The 19,839-nt window shown below is 33.6% G+C and overlaps 1 protein-coding gene across 1 annotated transcript in view; it reads left to right on the top strand.

Moving 5' to 3' along the window:
• Positions 1 to 19,839, top strand: part of LOC135923200 (filamin-A-like) — a 61,478-nt gene that overhangs the window by 5,948 nt on the left and 35,691 nt on the right. The window contains exons 3-24 of the mRNA XM_065457821.1: positions 5,749 to 5,846; positions 6,890 to 7,052; positions 7,519 to 7,625; positions 8,162 to 8,239; positions 8,378 to 8,537; positions 8,627 to 8,842; positions 9,036 to 9,176; positions 9,559 to 9,770; positions 10,727 to 10,847; positions 11,003 to 11,193; positions 11,352 to 11,566; positions 12,353 to 12,443; positions 12,685 to 12,805; positions 13,045 to 13,235; positions 13,806 to 13,863; positions 14,225 to 14,434; positions 15,011 to 15,102; positions 15,395 to 15,540; positions 15,923 to 16,008; positions 17,578 to 17,751; positions 17,818 to 18,081; positions 18,214 to 18,560. Coding sequence (XP_065313893.1) covers positions 5,749 to 5,846; positions 6,890 to 7,052; positions 7,519 to 7,625; positions 8,162 to 8,239; positions 8,378 to 8,537; positions 8,627 to 8,842; positions 9,036 to 9,176; positions 9,559 to 9,770; positions 10,727 to 10,847; positions 11,003 to 11,193; positions 11,352 to 11,566; positions 12,353 to 12,443; positions 12,685 to 12,805; positions 13,045 to 13,235; positions 13,806 to 13,863; positions 14,225 to 14,434; positions 15,011 to 15,102; positions 15,395 to 15,540; positions 15,923 to 16,008; positions 17,578 to 17,751; positions 17,818 to 18,081; positions 18,214 to 18,560 — 3,482 coding nt within the window. The remainder of the gene's footprint in view (positions 1 to 5,748; positions 5,847 to 6,889; positions 7,053 to 7,518; positions 7,626 to 8,161; positions 8,240 to 8,377; positions 8,538 to 8,626; positions 8,843 to 9,035; positions 9,177 to 9,558; positions 9,771 to 10,726; positions 10,848 to 11,002; positions 11,194 to 11,351; positions 11,567 to 12,352; positions 12,444 to 12,684; positions 12,806 to 13,044; positions 13,236 to 13,805; positions 13,864 to 14,224; positions 14,435 to 15,010; positions 15,103 to 15,394; positions 15,541 to 15,922; positions 16,009 to 17,577; positions 17,752 to 17,817; positions 18,082 to 18,213; positions 18,561 to 19,839) is intronic.

The raw sequence follows: 19,839 nt of genomic DNA, 5'->3' as shown, positions 1-19,839 counted from the left end.
AGAAAATTAAAAAAAATTTTTTTTTCCTAGTGGTATTTTGTGTATTTTCACATTTATGTTGGTGGTTTAAAAGGTAAATTTGTTTTTGTTTTTGTTATCGATTAATATCGATCAGATGTTTTTAGAGGGGTAGCTGTCTTTCGTTTTGCTCACCCTTAGTATAATAAAGTAGGCGAGTAAGGTTAACGAGATTGTGAACACCCCGATATCGATGTGGACGCTCCTCACCCCCGGGTAGGGGCAAAAAAAATATGTCGAAGTCGGACCTTGCGAAAACATGTCAGATGCGCAGATCTGGCATTGCTAAAGAAGTGGGCCAAAAAATATTCTAGATATTCCCTCGACATCTAAACGGCGGTGATACTTTATTTTCGACTGATAACTCGGGGGGGGGGCGTCGCTTTTTTGGAGTCGGTTCAAAGCCGACTTACAGTGAGATTTGTCCTTTTTGAAAACGCCTTATCCTATTATAACAGAAACTCGTTCGAATATATTATAAGTGATCTATATACGCTACTAAATTGGAGATTCGTTAATTAAAAGTGTCCAAACATAGTAGTCAGCTGTAGCGCCATTTTGTGGCTCGCCTTGCATTTCGACTAATTGTTCTTTATTTATCGTTATGCCCGGTAACAACATTTAATCGTAGCGCGAACCAAAAAAATTTGGCGCTACAGCTGACTCTTTACGTTATAGACATTTTTTTTATATATATGTTATAAATATATAAACCATCATTGTATATTCTATATATAATATCCCTCTCAAAAAAATATTTTTTCGATAGTTAATTATCTAATTTATGTTATTTTTTTTTCCTTAATACATTTCCTATCCAAGCCAAGCGTTATATCCTGAAACTCATTAGGATTATTATTTTCTATTTAAAAATTCATTTTATTTTTATTTTTGGAAATAAATTTTAAGGTATTTATAATTTAATAAATAACGATATAACGACTTGATGGATTAGTATTATATTACTTATGTTATAAACAAAAGTAAACTAATGCATAGTAGGATGAGTCAAAGCAAATAACCTCCATAATTTGAACCGAAAGTAGGATTATGGGAGATTAACCTTATGTTCGGGGTGGAGAGATCGTCGATGTAAGAAATATTCTGGTAAGTCTTATGACTAAGAAGCTCTATAAGTAAGGAGGTGGCGGGAGAATATTTGTAATATTTGTGGGAGACATGGAGTAGGTTGTAGCCCGAACCATTGTGCGTAAAGGTTGCCATCACCTTTTTAATTAGTTTTAAACTTATTTTTCATGTACATGGTTCTCTACTTGTCATTTTCTTTTCCCGTGAATTGACTTATCAAGTCTCGTTTAAAATCCTCTTGTGGTGGCCATTTTTTTTATACTTTCTTGCTACAAACTGACACCTAACGCTAATCTCATGTGACAGGCTTATACTCATGTTTTCCCCTTTCGTTCCCGTCATAGCTAAGCTGTTTCCTCGTTAATCAAGTCTGCAAAACGATTATGAACCAGGGATTCGCCGGTACCACATATTCCGGTATTACGGTTTATTTAGAAAACCGAAACCGATCACACCCGGTTTGAATGAAACCGATCCGATATTTTCCGGATTGGAAGAGGTCGGGAATTATTTGTCCCTCAAAAAAATAATTATATCAGGGGATTTCCATTTTATTGTCAATAGGGATTATAGAAAAACCAAAGCACATTTTATTAGGTTGTTATATATTTTATTAAAAGATTCAACGACAAATATAATTATATTAACTTCGTTTTTTTAAAAAAAAATAGAATTCCTATAATAAAGAAAGAAAAAAACTTAAAATATATTATAATTTTTTTATTATTAAATTAACTTCATTTCATTTCACTCCCCTGGAAAAAAAAAGAAATATCTTTATTTTTACGATGATCATCATCATTATTTATCTTGACCCCAACTGTTTTATATATAATAATTTAAAAATATACAACTAATAATATATATGTATATAATAGAATTGAATACGATAAATATTAATTTTTGATAATCTTGTGGTTTGGTGCATAACATGCAATAATAATCCCTCTGTTTTCCCCCCTTCTTCTTCTTCTTCCATACACCGTAATCTTAAATGTAATTATTTTTATTTATTTGATTTTGAAAAAAATACAACTAATCCACGGAGATCGAAGCCGAAAGAGTAGTGTAAGCCTGAGCGAAGCTACGGTTGATCATAATAAAGTAATATTAAGATCTCGGGATTTTTATTTTAGTTTTGGTTCAATAAATAATTTTTTTTTATAATATATATAATTTATGCAGAATTTTTTTTTTGTAATAAATATAAAAAACAATACTTTTTTTTTATCCCTCCCCATCGTATTTACTTATCTTATTACCAAATGAATAACGTAATATTATATCTTCCACCTCTTCTCTTCCCTACGGTGGTAAATTTTTTTTAATATATCGTTATATAATGATAATTATTATCCGAGACCTGAAGAGATACCATTTGTAAGGCCTAACCCGGATTTTTAAAACAAAATTATATTCGACCCGGCCCGCCCGGGTTTTTTTTAAAAAAAATTTTCAGGCCCGACCCGGATTTTTAAAACAAAATTATATTCGACCCGGCCCGCCCGGGTTTTTTTTAAAAAAAATTTTCAGGCCCGACCCGGATTTTTAAAACAAAATTATATTCGACCCGGCCCGCCCGGGTTTTTTTTAAAAAAAATTTTCAGGCCCGACCCGGGTTTTTTTTTATAATATATTTTATTTATTTTTGATTTTTTTTATAGCTAATACCTAAATTCTTCTTCTTTTTTTTTTAAAAAAAAAATCGATTATTTACAGTTTTCCTAAAGGGTAAAAAAATGTTTATTTTTTCCGTTCAATCACTTGTAGATTTGGCGAATTGGGCTTTAACTTGTACATTGGAAGGAGAGGGTGAACTCTAATAATAAATTGGATTGGCTGACTTCGATATGAGATATGGACAAAAGGGTCTTATTTATTATCCTCCATTTTCTTCGATATTTTTAAATCCCTCAATCGTTCCCTCAAAATTCTAATAAAATAAAAATCGACATTTAATGTTTTTCCAAGGGAACGGAATAAGCGGAAGGCGTTAACCGATGCGTTTTTACCTATTATTTAAAGTCCCGCGTTGTGCCTTTATTTTTTAGGCCCGACTTCGGTTCAAGAGAATCCGCCAAAAAATTTTGTCAGACCGATCTGGTTCAAATAATTTTTAAATATTCTGATACTACCCAATCCGATCCTATTTTTTTGAGAAATATATCGGACCCGATATTTAAAAAGATTGTAGGACCGGATATTTAAAAATATTTGGACTGAATCGGCAAGATTTTCTTTTTTTACATATTTTTTCGGGCAGGGAAGGAAGCTTTCTTTCTTTCTTTCTTTCTTTCTTTCTTTCTTTCTTTCTTTCTTTCTTTCTTTCTTTCTTTCTTTCTTTCTTTCTTTCTTTCTTTCTTTCTTTCTTTCTTTCTTTCTTTCTTTCTTTCTTTCTTTCTTTCTTTCTTTCTGGGCTTCTACTTATTTTGTTTATTTTATTTTTTAAGACGATTTATTAAAATACAAAATAAAAAACCACCTTTGATTTTTAATATAAAAATATAATAATTTTTTTTTTTTTTTATAGTTTACTACAACAACTACAAAAAAAAACTAATAAAAAACTTAACTTAAAAAAATAAAATATAATACCGAAGAATTAACCATTTCCTTTGTATATTTTTTATTATTATTATATTTCATTTTTTTCTTTGTATCTCCCATTAAAAAAAAATCCCTTTGATAGAAATATCCAGGGCCGCTGTCGGAGGAGAGTAATTTCTAACCCAATTTTTTCTTTTTATAAGCGTAAAATCACGAGGGATTCCGTTTAGGTTCGGATAGAAAATCGTTTAAAATAAACGGTTAACTGGTTTAACGGTCCGGTTAATGTTAGGTTCGGATCCCTGAAACGCTACGATCGGATAACTTTGTTATTTTATATATTCGAATCTAAATTGCCCGCGTTTTTTTTGGCCCCAATAATAAAACACTTATCTTTCGCGTCCCGCTTCCACAACGTGGCATGGCGGTGGGGAGACTATCGAATTTATGTTAGAAGCGCCACCCATTTCCGGTGTAATATGGGAGAGGGTGGGAGTAGTTATTGGGATGATTCTTCTAACGAGATCGGGAACCCGGGTGCCAATCCCTCGTTCACGGTTATCGCGATGAAGAATGCGAATTCGTGAGTCGAGATTTTTGTCAAAATCTACAATTTTAAAAAATATGGAAGAGACATCATATATTTATCCGAATTGCCATGTTTCAAGATTTTCGATATGGGTGAGAGGAGGCGGGAACGTATAACGAAGTTTTTAATTTTCAAAGTTGGGTGGTGGGGGGAGCCTTTTGAAAGTCTTCGAAAGTTAGTTAATATCAGCTGTTCCACCTCGAATTTTTATTTATTCGGGATTAGTGTCGGGTTTTAATAAATCTCTTTTTTTTAAAAAAAACTCTGCCCATACCTTTTAAATTTTTGCAGATATTTTGTCGAAAGAAGAAAAAAAAATTACTATTTAAAAAAAAACAATTGATTTTGTTTTTTTTAAAAATAAACACGTGATTAGGAAGAGGAAAAAAAACACTTAAGTTTTCATCCGATCTTGTGTTGTTAAACGGATATATTTAATCCTATTTTTTAAAAACGGCTAACTCAATATTTTAACCAGAAAAAATATTGCCTAAACCTCGAGATTACGCAAAAAAATGTCCAAACCTTTATGGCATCTGTGACTAAAATCTTCAGGTTTGCGTAGTATTTTTTTTTGGGGGGATAAAATATTGAGTTAGCCGATTCTTCTCTTCTCTCTCTTCTTTCTCTTCTCTTCTCTCTCTTCTTCTTCTTCTTCTCTCTTCTCTCTTCTCTTCTCTTCTCTCTTCTTCTCTTCTCTCTCTCTTCTCTTCTCTCTCTTCTCTTCTCTTCTCTTCTCTCTCTTCTCTTCTCTTCTCTTCTCTTCTCTTCTCTTCTCTCTCTCTTCTCTTCTCTCTTCTCTTCTTCTTTCTCTTCTCTTCTCTTCTCTTCTCTTCTCTTATCGGCTCAAATCGAGCCCTTTAACAACACTAATGAAAATCCATTATTTCGGGGAATTTTGTATGGAAAGATTTTAAAAAATTATTTTAAATGTACAATAATATTTTTGTTTTTTAATGCCTAAAAATATGTAATGTATTCTTAAATTCTTCGACGATATCTATAAATATCATTTATCGGTTTTATATCTTCCAAAATATATTATTAATCAAAATAATGCCGATCATTATTTTAGATGATAACAATGACATGTGATAAAACCTAGATTGTCGTTAAAAGTGTATACATCAAGGAAAACAGCTGGGGTCGCCATTTTGAATACCCGTTTCATTATTTAAAAATTTTAAACGAGAGGCCATGTTATTCCCTATGTCTAACGCAAACTTTATTAAAGGATTGCCCGATCATCGATATAATAAGGAAGCAAATCAATTTTTAACAGTAGTTTTTAACGCGAAATTAATTACTATATAAGTTACCAAAATGGCGGGTCCAGCTGATTTTCATTCAACGACGCTTTCAAATGCGTCGTCTGTCTATGTATTATTATAAGTCATTGGATGATAAATAAATTTGCTTATTAGGGGAAAATACGGCTATTACATCTAGATCTATACATAAGAAAGAAAAGAGAACGATATAAATTTTATTTTATTTACGATTAGGTCTTTGCCCTGATTGGCCCGATTGGGATAGTTCGAATTCATTGGATAACACGATCGAGGCTATGCAGTTGGCCGAGGAATATTTGAACGTTCCGCAAGTTTGGAAAAAAACTATTTTTTTTGCTGCAATTTTAAATTTGGGCAAATATCGAGAAAGGGAAAGGATCTAAGGACAGAAAAAGCTACTTTCTAGTCTCAATTCCTAACAGAGCATTATGTCAAGAAAATGGCGTCTTGGACGTTTTTTTAAGTGATGTATTCCTTTATAGATACACTTGTTCATATAAATCTTTTTGAAGTCCGAAAATCACGCGTTATTTAGACTACAAGCTATTTAGAATTTTAAAAAGAAAGAAAAAGGGCCAGAAAAGATGATAAAAAAAAATAATAAAAGAAATATAAATAAAAAAAATGTAAGAACGAATAAGAAAAAAAAAGACAAATAAGATTACACGGAAAACTCTAATTGCAGTTATTTTTTTTATAAATATTCTTAATTTATATTTGATCAGGAACTTAATTTAAAAATAGCTTGATTGTTTTTAAATGCCGCAATAAGGACTTGCTATAATTGTTAATGCTATAAAATTCGAATAAAATGTTTTCGTTATTTTTGTCTTATATCTACCATTTAAAAGTATGGGAAATTGTCTACGGCAGCTGAATAAGGAACAAATTTCTTATTTTTTTTAGGGGATTTTAATAAAAAATCTGTAATAAGATAATTCAAATCTTAGACTCACCCCCCCCCCCCCCCACCATCTTGCATTTCTGGGTGCAGATTACTTGCGTATGTTAGAACCCTTTGGTCAGTTTCTATCTAGCCATCATGTTATATTTGATACAAAAAAAATTCTATATTTAGGCATCAAGGATTATTTAGAAGGAAGAAAGGAAGGAATGAAAGAAATAGACTGACCTTGATGGAAGCCATTCATTAAATAATATGACATATTTAGTTTAAAATTTTTAACGAATGCATTTTTAAGATCTAATTAGTTTTATCGGTCATTCTTTTAAAAGAATGTTTTTTTTTAAATAATAAAAAAAAAAATTTGAATAAGTTTTTGTTGTCATTGTTACATGAATTAGACAATTAAATTTGTTATTTACTATATTTTGAACGATTGTTTTTAAAAAGTTGATCAAACCTCAAGAGATGGTTAATAAGAACGTTGACGAGCTTAGCATGATGACTTATCTCTCCCAATTTCCGAGCGCTAGGGTTAAGCCGAGCGCCCCGCTAAGACCTAGGACCAACCCTTCTAAGGTCAGGGTCTACGGAGCCGGGATAGAACCCATAGGTGATGAAAAGTTATTATACTTGTATTTGTAAACCTTTCAGATGCCTAATTTTTAGGCTCGGATTAAAAAAATTTCTTTCAAGCCCGGACCTGGTTTTGGCCCGGTCCCGATTTTATATTTTTAAACCCGGCCCGAATTTTTATCGAATCATATTGCCGGAGTGCACATCCCTAATATTTATACTAAACATACAAAGCTATTCTAACACAATAGGTGTATTTTTTTCCCCACAAACTAAACTTTCCGTATCGGAACCGAGCCGATACTCACTGTATCGAAAGATACTTTCCATTTTAACCAGTGGACCACAAGATAGTTTTTTTTCTCGAATTTACCATTAGTGAGGTAATCACGTGGTTTTATTTTAGATATTTTCCTCGACAAAACAATATAGTTTCTAAGGTGAGAATTGATTAATCTATCACGATTTTTAAATTTATCTATATACATTAAATATTGGTCAAGGCGTAACGGCTGGGTGCGCCACAAATTTTACGGTGGAAACGTTCAGCGCGGGCAGGGGCAAAGTCGACGTCAGCGTAAAGAATATCACCGAAAATTTGGAAGCTCCGGTACGTCGTTATAATATTGCCAAAATCGTTTATTTTTAAAAATCGCAGCTATATATATTCCTTTTTTTCTTGGTTCCTAACGAGGGTTGTGCGCCCGAATTCGCGTTTCAGCAATTTTCGTAAATTATTTAGCGGGAATTCTGATTACAGGAACTTAATCTGAAAATCGATTTTCTAAACGAGGCCCGACAGTCCCTTCCTCCTGGTTCATATTATCCCTCATCCCGCGTTCGATGAGTTGCCAACAAATCGGGCTCACAACCCGTGGTTCTAAAATTTTAATATAGACTGGCCTTCACTCATTAAAGATTTGCTTTGCATACCTCGAAGTCAGCTGTAGTCAATATCCTTGACTATAATATACACCATTTAAAGGTGTTTCTTTTTAAATTCCTTAGAGCTGACTTCGATGCGTGTATCTTTTTTTAAAAAAAAAATACATTTTAATGAAGGAATCGCGAGTTGTAGGATAGCGTTTAATACTTTATTTTTTTAATATCATTTTGTCATTTTTTTTTTAAAAAAATATTTTTTAGGTGGATCTAAAATTCAACAACGATAAAAATTTGACCTACACTTGCATTTACACTCCTCCGCTCAAAGGAACTCACTTGGTGAGTAAAATACAATTTGTGGATTTTTTTAACGATTTTACACGAAAGCAGGAAATGAAAAGAAGAAAAAAAAAAAGAAAGAAAAAAATCAAAATCTTTAAAAAACAAAATAATTTTATATTTTTTTTCTGACCGAAGATTGACGTCAAATTCGCTAACAAGGAAGTAGCCAAAAGCCCTTTCAAAGTTTTCGTGGAGGAAATGAAAGTCGAGCCTTCCAAGTGCGTGGCGGAAGGGCCGGCCCTGCAAGGAGACCTTAAAGCGGGAGTCGCAACTTTTTTCAAGGTGTACACTAAAGGTATGTTTTTTTGTTTACCTATGAGTGTTAGAAACAAAACAAAATATTCTTTTGGGTTACGAATTTTATTACCAACAAAAAAAACGCAGAGGCTGGTGTCGGAGTACTAGATTGCTATGGTCAGCAAGACGGTGTCCTGAATGACGAGGGCGCGCCTCTCCCTTTGGTGGTTGGTATCAAAAGGCTATCGGAGCACGAGTACCTGTGCGAGTTCGAACCCCAAACTTCCGGATCTTTACTCCTGCACGTGACCTTTTCCGGTGTTCCCATTCCTAATTTTCCGGCACGTTTGACCGTTCAGCCATGTAATCCCCATAAATTTAACTGCGATTCGCATTATAAAATAAATAGTCATTCTTAGATTAATTATAAGAAGAAAAAAAAATAAGAGCCTATTGTTCAGTTTAACTCTTTCAAATGCATAATATACCATACCTATCTATACCCTACTTACCCCCCCCCCCCTCCCCACCCCCGAAATTGATCTATCCCTAACAGTTATAGACCTATCTAAATTCTCCTTGTCTGGGCGCGGTGTTCAAGCCAGAGGAATCCGCTCCAAGGATACGGTTACATTCGCCGTTCATTATCCGCAGGAAATAGAGGCGTCTCTCATTCAGTCCAAAATACTTAATCCAAGTTTAAACCGTCTTTGTTTATTTTTATTTTTATGTTTTTTTTATTTTCTGCTGCCTTACATTAAAAACGACATATGTTGGTCAGGGAAAATGTTATTGTATTTTAAAGTACTATACAAGTATCAAACATTCCGGTCTGAACCCGATGATAGGATAATACAAACCCGGTGGGCCGGATTTTATAAAACTCCAACTCGGGTCGCAATCATCACTCGACGGTTTTACAGCTGTCAAATGGTTAATATATCCTTGAAAAAAGAACGTAGTAATGTTGGAATCGATGGATCAGAGTTTGAAAAAAATTTGATCAAAAATCTTTCTGAAAAAAAAATAAATTCTATACGATTATGCTCCATATGTATTTCCTTATTTAACTTCCTTAGGCAACTTTTCCCTACCTACGCTACGTAAATTAGACGCTAACGTCAACAAGGAACGAGTTCACTCGAAATCTATCCACGACGGAAATAGTTTGGAAAACGTATTTAAACTTCCCAACGCGGTAGTCGAGTTCGAATACAGTCCCGTTACCGTAGGGGTTCATAGCCTGGAAATCTGTTGCGGCGGTAAAAGCCTACCCAAGACTCCCCTTCAGGTTTAAAAATTTGGGTTATCCCTAAAATTAATTATGGCCTGTCTTAAATGATTATTTTTTTTTTTTGAAGTTTAATCTAAAGATCATTATTTATAACAGCCTAAGGAAAGAAATAAATGAGGATCATCATTAGTTACAATTTCCTTTATATTCGATCATGTGGCTATAATGACCACTTTATACACGTGATTAAACTTAAGCGCCCTAGGAATATCTTTTGACTTTTTTGGAGTGACATAGGAGGTGGGTGATTTAGACCTTATTTCATCCTCAAAAAACGATAATTATCAGACTCGTGTCACCGAACCAGGTTGGTAAATAGCCCCATACGAAAAATTGTTTTAGGCGTCGAAAATGTTACTCATACTTATATATATCTGTTTTTAAAATTAAGTGGAATCTTTTATTCAGATGAATTAAAAAAATTGTGAAATTTATTAATTTCAATTATCTATAGATAATTATTTTTTAGTGTTTTTAATATAAGAACTAGCGATATATATATGTTTTATAAGTAGGTAATAATTTCATATAATATAATGAAAGGTTTATAAAAGTATTCAAATCAATATATCATTTGGAAATAATAATAATAAAACTAAAGTAATCTTGAGCATATGGGATATTATATAAACGATATTTAGATACAGATATAGCTTTGAGCAATAGCCAACATCAGGGCTTCTATCTTACATCTTTTGCTCTTGGTTTAAATGTGAGTTCCTTTTATTTGGACCAGACCAAATAAGTATATTTTTTCAGTATGGGGATACTTATCGACACCGGATGTACAGCGCCTAAATTCAGCTGTCTTTCCAATGCCAGCCAGAACTTTTCCAATTTTGGGAAAAAAACACTGACATTGGAGAAAGAAAGAGAAAATGGGTTCAAAATATAGCGCTTTATACATTTAACACAAACCTAATCAAAATTATATATATGAAAAAATATATCAGATCGAAGTAATGCCTCACAAGGAGTCTGCTATTAAGGCTTACGGACCGGGTTTGATTGGGGGTATAGTGGGCCACGGGGCAAAATTTACCGTGGAAACTAACGGCGAAACAGGAGCTTTGGGTATATCTATTTTTTTAAAAATATATATATATTCCTTAAACTGCGAAAGATTAAAATTATTATGGCGGCTTGATCGTTAAAATGTACCATCTCCATCTTTGGAGCAATTTTAGAAAAAAATGGGTAGCTATAAATACGTTATATATAAAAATCAGGGTTTGCCGTTGAAGGTCCGTCGCGTACCGTTATAGACTGCGCTGATGTTGGGCGAGGAGCAGCTGATGTTCGTTACGTGCCTATGGCAAAAGGGGAGTACGCCATTAGGGTTCTTTGCGACGACCAGGACATTCCTGGAAGTCCATTTACCGCGAACGTTATAGAAGATCCCGGAGACGCCTTGGAAGAGGTAGAGTTTAAAAAATTTTAAGAAAGAAAAGAAAGAGGGAAATAAAGGAATGACAATAGAAATGAAAGAAGGAAGAAAAGAAAGAAAGAAAGAAAAAAAAAATATTTGATCCTGAAGAAAAAAATATTTTTAATAGTAAATTAAAAAAAATAAAAAAGTCGGATCTTATAAAAGTTTATGGAGCCGGCATCCATAATGTAATCGCTGGCGATTCGCCCCAGTCGATTCCTAGTTCGCAATCATTTCAGGAATTCTACGTGGATTACTCGGCTTTGAAGCGCATCGCCAATCTCCCTAAACCGTTAATCCAGCTGTTCAGTCCGGATCATGATGCTACGCCGGTCCAGATAATCTACGATCAGCTGGCTCGAAAGTAAAAAAAAGGGGGAGAATTATTAATATCGACTTTGCCTAAAAACGTTATTTCAATTCGTTCTTTTTTTTTTGTTTAATTCAATAATTTTTGGTTTGAGTCAATCGTCTAACGAGATCCCACATTTTTTTGGCTCTATGAACTATAGTATCGTCATCTGAGTATTGTAATGTTCTATCTCCACTTTTTTTCTAATATATACATTTTTTCATCTATAAATTTATTCTTCGGTATTTGTTAGAAAATTGATAATATAATTATTAATATTTATGAGTTTTAGAACCTGAATTAAAAATGCAATTATGTTAATACTAGAAAAGAAGAGTTCTTATAAATCATAATTATTTTTTGCTATATTTTATATTTTATACAAATAATTATTTTTACCATTTATTAATGTATTTTTTCCATATCAACAATAAAAGATGTTAAATTAATATTAATTTAGAACAATCCTCTATTCGCATCATTTTTAATGTTGTTAAATGCTCGTTTTGAGCCGATTTTTTAAAACCCGCTAACTCATTTTATTCAGAAAAAAATATTACGTAAGTTCTGAAGATTCTGCTCATAGAAGGAACAAAGGTCTAGACATATATTATCAGAATCTCGAGGCTAAGAAAAAATTTTTCTGGCTAAAATATTGAGTTGACCCGTTTTTTAAAGATCGGCTCAAAACGAGCCGTTTAACAACACTAGTCGTCTCCTATTTAAAATTATAAGAGAGATATTATATATTTTTTTAATTGGATACTTAGCCTATGATGTATTACATTACAAAAACAGGTTCATTTGCAAATACGTGGCCGGAAAGAAAGGGACTTACCTTTTGTACGTCAATCATAGAGGCGCCGATCTCAAGGATAGTCCTTGGAGGGTAAATCCTTATTAAATTCTTATGAAATAGAAAGGGAAAAGGAACAAAAAAAAATTAAATAAAGAAAGAAATAAAGAAAGAAAAAGAATGAAAATATTCTGAAAAATTATTTGTTTAAATAATTAGATTTTAAATATATAATTTTCGAGATAGCTTAATCTGTGTCTTTGCCGAGCTCTAAAAGGCGACAATGAAAACTGATGTAACAAAATTAATTATTTATTTTTTGATAAAAATTAAGATTAACGTGAAAGACCCATCGATCCCCGGCAACGTTAAGGTGAGCGGTCAAGCTTTGAGTTCGCCAATCAAATTGGGGGAGCTATGCGAAATTTATATCGACACGTCTTCTGCGGGCAGCGGTAATAAATTTATACCTATTTATTTTGATAGAAAAGATATCAAAAAAACTCCCATGGAAATGTCCACCCCTACCTAACACCTCTCTAAATTTGGTATAGGCATCCTTACTCATTTTGTATATCATGTCAATGATGTTGCCTGTGTTCTTAAAATATTTTCAACAAGTTTGTCACCTCGTATAAACAAAAAAAATTCATAAATTATTCAACCTTTCCCCTTTTTGATTTTACCCCACCAGGAGAATTGAACGTTGTTGTCGAAGATAGCAAGCGACAAATCCTTAAAACGTCTCTTAAGTCTTGCAAGATCAATCCAGCCGATACCGGAATAGCTGAAAATCACGTGGTCGAATTTTTGCCACGAGATATTGGGACTCATTGGGTCAATGTCTACTTCGATCAGGTCAAAGTGGTCGGCAGTCCCTTTCAAGTTACATTTTTATTCCCCTTCCTTTATCTTGTATTATAGTAATATATTATACCATTTCGGTTAAGTTTCTTATTGGCTGAAATATTCATAATTAAATACATTTTGATTTTGACTCCAGTGTTTGTCACGTGACGAGGTTAGTAATTTTATAAGTATATAACGCTATAGCACGGCTTTACCATGCTTGAAGACGTGCCCTGGCTTGAAATGCTAAAAAAAATCCGAGTAGACAAGATATAAAACACGAGCGCCTTTAAGTTCTTGGACCAGGTAAGCCATGACGTCAATCAAAAATATATATTTAAGACTAATTCTCCTATATTAGCTTTGTTAAACGGCTCGTTTTGAGCGGATTTTTTAAATATGCATAAAGATTTTTTTCCCGTAGATGGCACAAAGGTTTGAACATCTGTTAGAGAAATCTCGAGACTAACGCTATATTATTCCAAGCTAAAATATTGAGTCAGCCGTTTTTAAAAATCTACTCAAATCTGGCCGTTTGACAACACTATTCTATAATGACGATTTTTCCATCGATTAATCAATATATAATCAATAATATAATTGCAGGTAAATGTTGAACATCGATTGGAAATTTCCGCGATCAAGATCTTGGATCTAGAACCTAGTTTAAAACAAATCGATATAATTTGCTTATACTTTATATTTCGTTTAAATTTTCTGAATAATAAAATTCGATAAATATTTATGAAATATCTCGGAATTTATACAATAATAGTTTATCTAAATTACGATATCTCGTCTCCTTAGGGAGTTCCCTTATATATTTGGATGAGTGTAAGGGTGAGAATAATTTTTTTTTATGATTTGATTATGATAATCGTCTCGATATTATATTTTTTTAACCGGCACATGCCAAATCACGCCAAACATAAATTAATAACAAACTTATCTATTCCAAATTTGAATATTGATTTAGAAAATGATTATTTTTAAAATTTTTTTTTTATTCTATTATCTCTTTTCAGAAGTGTTGATCGGTTCGGCGGCCGAAATAACGGTAGACGCTACCGCCATCGAAAAAGATCCTATCAGCGCGGGTCCCGCTAACGTGATGGAGAATTCTACCCCCGTCAAATGCCTTATACACTTCCCCAGCACTGATAAGTACTTCGAAGCTTACGTGGAAAGAAAACGTCGCGGAATCTATGTCGTGTATTTCAATCCCAAAGAAGAAGGTTTCCCAAATCTATCCTATAATCTATTAATTTGCACTCCTAGTGTAAACTTAAACAATGTGCAAATGCATAGTAATACTTTAAAGAAAGAAAGAAAAAGAAAACTTATCTTTGACATCTTAAATGTTCTCATAAACACAATAAACTACTTGTAGTAGGATGAAAATTCTACCCTCCAGTTTTAAATTTCCCCCCCCCCCCCCCCACCTTCACCAATTAAAACGTAATCTTTTGCTTTAATTTTTTTAGTAGTAATTATTTTACACTGTGAAACTAAGTATGTATCTTGTTACAAAATGTATACTTGGACGATATTTTTTTGAAATATATTGGATATGTGTGAAAAAAATTAGCTTTCTTAAATTTTCTTCAGATAACCTATGTAAGAAGAAATATTGTTTAAGAAAAATGGCTAGCGTTTAGATCATTTTAAATATAAAATTGGCTTGCACTCCTCGTAATTCCCCCTCCCCCTCACCCCAATTTTTTGGGGAGACAAGGGGCAAATTTCCCCAGTTTATAAAGGGCGATGTCTTTATAGTATAAAAATAAAAAAAATTGTTTAATTGTATCAAGGTGTATACGCGTTAGATTTTTCCTACGATGACATATCGATATTGCCAAAGGCGTTCGAGGTTACGGCCAAGATTGGATGCGACCCTTCAAAAGTACGCGCGTTTTAAAATAATGTATTATAGAACCTTAGACGTACAGATCCAAACCTAGCCTGATTTTTCTTTTCAAAATGGAATTTAAAAATAAATTTTATATATTGGTTTTTTAATATGTTTTTTTTGTTTCTTTTTTTAATAGTTATTTTTTATTCCAAATCTACTAATTCTCTATAACCATTCCCTTTTGATAATCTATTAGAGAGCAATTTTTAATAAAACGAAGATTTTATGAATAGCTTTTCCAATATTTTACGAAAGATTTAATTTATTTTTGATAAACAAAAAGGTTAAAGCATCCGGTCCAGGTCTGATCCGGGGTACAGTGAACGCCCCTTGCGTTTTCGCCGTAGATACCCGCAAAGCAGGGAGGGGTGGATTGGGACTCACTATAGAAGGACCATCGGAAGCTAAAATGAATTGCGGAGATAATAGGTTTTTTCCTCATTTTTTTCGGGAAATGGTGAGGAAATAAATTCGATCCCTTAACCAAAAAAATCTTTCGATACCGTTTTCCATTACCGATACATAAATTAACTCTAATACCATACCAATCTTCGATACCGTTTTCCATTACCGATACATAAATTAACTCTAATACCATACCAATCTTTCGATACCGTTTTCCATTACCGATACATAAATTAACTCTAATACGATACCCGCGATACATGATATTTACAATATTTTTTTAAAAAAAAACTCAAAAAGTGTGTCCTAGCTTATTTTCTGAATAATTTTCTATTCAGAATTGAGATTTAAGGATCTCAATCTCAAAAAAATGCCTTTTTATGAATTTATATTTTTTGGGAAGTAGGGATGGTACTTGTTCCGTGGCCTATTATCCGACTGCCGTTGGCGAATACGAAGTGTCTATCAAGTTTGACGAGATTCACGTGACAGGTAATATTATATAAAATAAAACTGATATAGATAAATTTTTCATTTCAAGGATACGAAAAACTTTCTAACTTTTAACACCGAAATATTATATTTGGATCTCTACCATTTATTATAATAATTTTTGGGTGATTTTTTGCTGTTTTTTATAGTTTAATCCTGTTTTTTATAGTATTTTTTAAAAAAAAATTTACCACTACAATTTTTATGGAAAATATAATCTATCAATTTTTTTTGAATGTTTTAATAATTTTGTTAAAATAATTTTTTAGTATATATTTTTTTTTGTTTCTTTTTTTTTACACTCTCCCCCCCCCCCCCCCTTTTTTTACATTTGAAAAAAAACGGTTATTTTGTTTTATATGTTTTTTTTCTCGTTTTTTTTACATATTCCTATTATAATATAACTCGTAAGTACTGAAGGTATTGTATGTTACGCTATTCTGGACACTTAAATGGAACATATTCTTGTAAGAAGGTATGAATAAATTTTCCCCTACTACTTCTTCTTAAAATGTTACCAACCAGAATACAAATTGCGTATTTTAATCGAATGACGAAATAATTTGTATATGTTCAAGATAACATTTGATCAGCTGAACAGAATTAAAAGAACCAAAATGTAACCTTGTAACATTATTTTTCTTCAATGGTGCGCATAATATGCAAATGATATTCCATTATTGTTTTTTTTTGTCATAATCTGCGAACCCTTATTAATGACTCAAAATGGTGCCGCCGATGAATATCGAACATTATGAAAATTTGAATGATATCGATGTTTATAAAGTAGCGTTGTTAAAATGGCTCAATTTTTTAAAATGGCTGACCCATATTTTGGCTAAAAAATATTTACGCAAACCTGAAGATTTTACTTATAGATGACACAAAGGTTTATATGTCTTTGAGGTTTGCATCATATTTTTGACTAAAATGTTGGGTTAGTCGTTTTTAAAAATTGAGCCTTAACAACACTATTTATATAGCGTAATCGGAAATTCATATTTTTGCGAACTAAAATTGCTCTATTTTTGCTTGCTCTTATATTATACGACTACAAGCACCGGATATATGCAAGGCCCGAAGTCCAAAAGCCCGTGACCACATTTCGGGCTTTTTACGGGTTGGGTGGTGGCGCCACCCATTTTATTGGCTAAGCTGGCCCGTGAATTTTTTTTATAAAAAAACTTTACAAGAATCCAATTTTATTAAAAGTCGGGTCACGCTGATCTCAATGTCCGATTTTCTTTCAAAAAAATCTCTTTTTTCTAGTAAATATGTTAAGATGGAGGGATACGCACGTGATTCACTATTTTTCATAGGCCTGATCGAGTCCATCTACCGCACTCCCCTTTCCTCCGCAAGATGGCCGGGAGACCCCCTTTGAGATTATCCTTCTCTCCTCGAACAAATATCTACAAATTGCGTTATAACCCCCCCCCCCCCCCCCCCCCTCCCGTACTTCTGGGAGGAAAGTTGTAATAAATATTTGAGCCTTAATTTTTTTTATAATAAAAATAACACTTGATTATTCTTTATCTTACTTACTTTACCTTTTTTTCTAATAAATAGGTTCACCCTTCACTTCTAAAATATATGACCACGTTGATTACGATAAGATCGTTGCCAGAGGGCCTGGCTTATTACCCAGAAATTTTAGGTCCGGTGTGCCTAGCAAATTTATAGTGGATGCATCTAGAACCGGCTCGGGTATTTTGAAGGTCGCCTTAATGGACGCCAAGAGAGGTTAGTTTACTTCGCCCCATCCCTTTATTAGAATCTCATATTATTTAAAAAAATAATATATATAAGGTGTGTTGTGTCCGATTCAACCTACGATCCATCCCATACGGCCCGATATTCCGGGCATAGTTATATCTCCGTCCCCTTCCCCGACTGAAGCCTTTTCACCGGATCTTAACGAGTACAACCCTAATCGTTCGGGGACGGCCGGAATTAAACGCTACAACAAGGGACTGGAAAATGTATACGAAGTCACAGTAGTACCCCCTGCCTTCTCTCCCATTCTCTCGAATGAAACTGGCGCTGGCGCTGCTATCAACAACGCCCGTGGAAGTAATATAATTATCGCATAAATTTTATATAGTCGGTATTTTTTTCACCGCCCTTTATCCGCTTATAATCCGCCAGCAATGGCTTCTTTGCCTCCCCCCCAGGTTATTATTAAAGCAACCCCTTTATTTTCAGCTGCGATTACGAAGACGGATTCCTATTTACAAGGACTCCAGGAGGAATACGTGCTCTCCGTCAAATACAACGAGTTAGAAATCCCAAATTTCCCGAAACGTTTAGCCCTCCTGCCAGCCTTCGAACCCGAAAAGGTTAAGATCATGGGGCCAGCCTTCATGATGGGCCTATGCACCAATAAGGACGCTCGATTCGAAGATTTCGATTTCTCCGATTTGGGTGGATTGAAGAAATTATTTAGCGGTATAGAAGGAGCGGGAAAAGGGAAAGTTTACGCCTCGCTTCCGTCTCATCTTTGTATCGATGCCAGCCAGGCGGGCGTAGCGGATATAGATGTCGTAGTGCAGGTTATTTTTTAATAACATTAAAATAATAATTAATATATTATTTACTCATATTTTTATAAACATTCATCGGGTTACTTAATTAAAAGTGAAATGTAAAATATTGTAAATGTAAATAAAACTTCAAATATTAATTACACAAAAGGTGCCGTTGGTAAGCGTTGTTTAAAATCCTAGGTTTAGTCGATATTTTGTGAACCGCGAATTTAAGATTTTATAAGCTAAAAATTATTACCTTACCCTCGAGAATTTCTTAAAAGATGTCTGCCAGCACGTGGCCTAGAGTTTTAGGTAATATATGTTCTGGATAAAATCTTGATTTCGACGTTTTTTTTAAAAAAAAACATTACTGTTGACTACAAAAAAATTATTTTATTTTTTCTACACAAATTAATCTTATGCTTGTAATTGCCCTTACTTATTCTTGGAGTAACGAATCCTCCAGCTTCCCTAACAACTGTTCTCTTGGTTCTTCCTGCCTGGCGGCAAAGAACTATACAAATTGATTATCGTAAATGCCCTTATTCTTGGAGTAATGAATCCTCCAGTTTCCCTAACAGCTGTTCTTCGACTGCTAGTTGCACCGCCCGGTCCGATCCGATAATTTTTAAAAGCTAAATAGCGGGTACCGGTCCTATAAAATGTTTAATATCGGCACAGTCCTAATTTATATAAAACAAAAATTAGAAATCTTAGGTAAAATAACGTGATTGGGAGTAATTATTATTCCTGACGTTTTCGATTGGTTGTTCCGCTTGCTGATTCCTAGAAAAGACTTTTCCATAAAAAGCCAAAATATAACACACTTTTTCTTTCCTTTTTTTTAAAAGTTTTATTTTCTAAAACCAAAATTATATTTATTTATTATTATTTTTTTTATTTGGGGGGGGGGGGGAGGCAAATTTCAGGCCTTTTATACCCGGGTGCAATAAAATAATACATAATTCTTTCAAAATAAAATAAAAGAAGGACTTTATCACGAGTCAAGATTAAACATGCGCTGTTACAATTCCAAATTATTGCTCATAAAAAAAATATAATAATAAATATTTAAAAAAAACAACCGACGACACCTCCCACCCTTCCCAATCCCAAGTTCTATATTGGTGGGGGAAAGGTCTCCGGCTAGAATAATTCCTCAAGTTCCTGGGCACCCGGTCCCAGGTCCAGGAACTCTTCTGAGTCACCGCCCGTCTCCCCGGAACCTCCATCCATCGGTTGGCTCCGTGGCTGGGCTCCCGAAACCTCCACGATGCTTTGACTCCCACTCCCAATCCCCACG

This window comes from Gordionus sp. m RMFG-2023, chromosome 2, assembly GCF_954871325.1.
Source record: "Gordionus sp. m RMFG-2023 chromosome 2, tfGorSpeb1-WG-v2, whole genome shotgun sequence".
Classification (NCBI taxonomy): Eukaryota; Metazoa; Nematomorpha; class Gordioida; order Chordodea; family Parachordodidae; genus Gordionus; species Gordionus sp. m RMFG-2023.
Note: the sequence above shows the minus strand (reverse complement) of the source record. Positions and strands in the feature narration are given on the sequence as shown.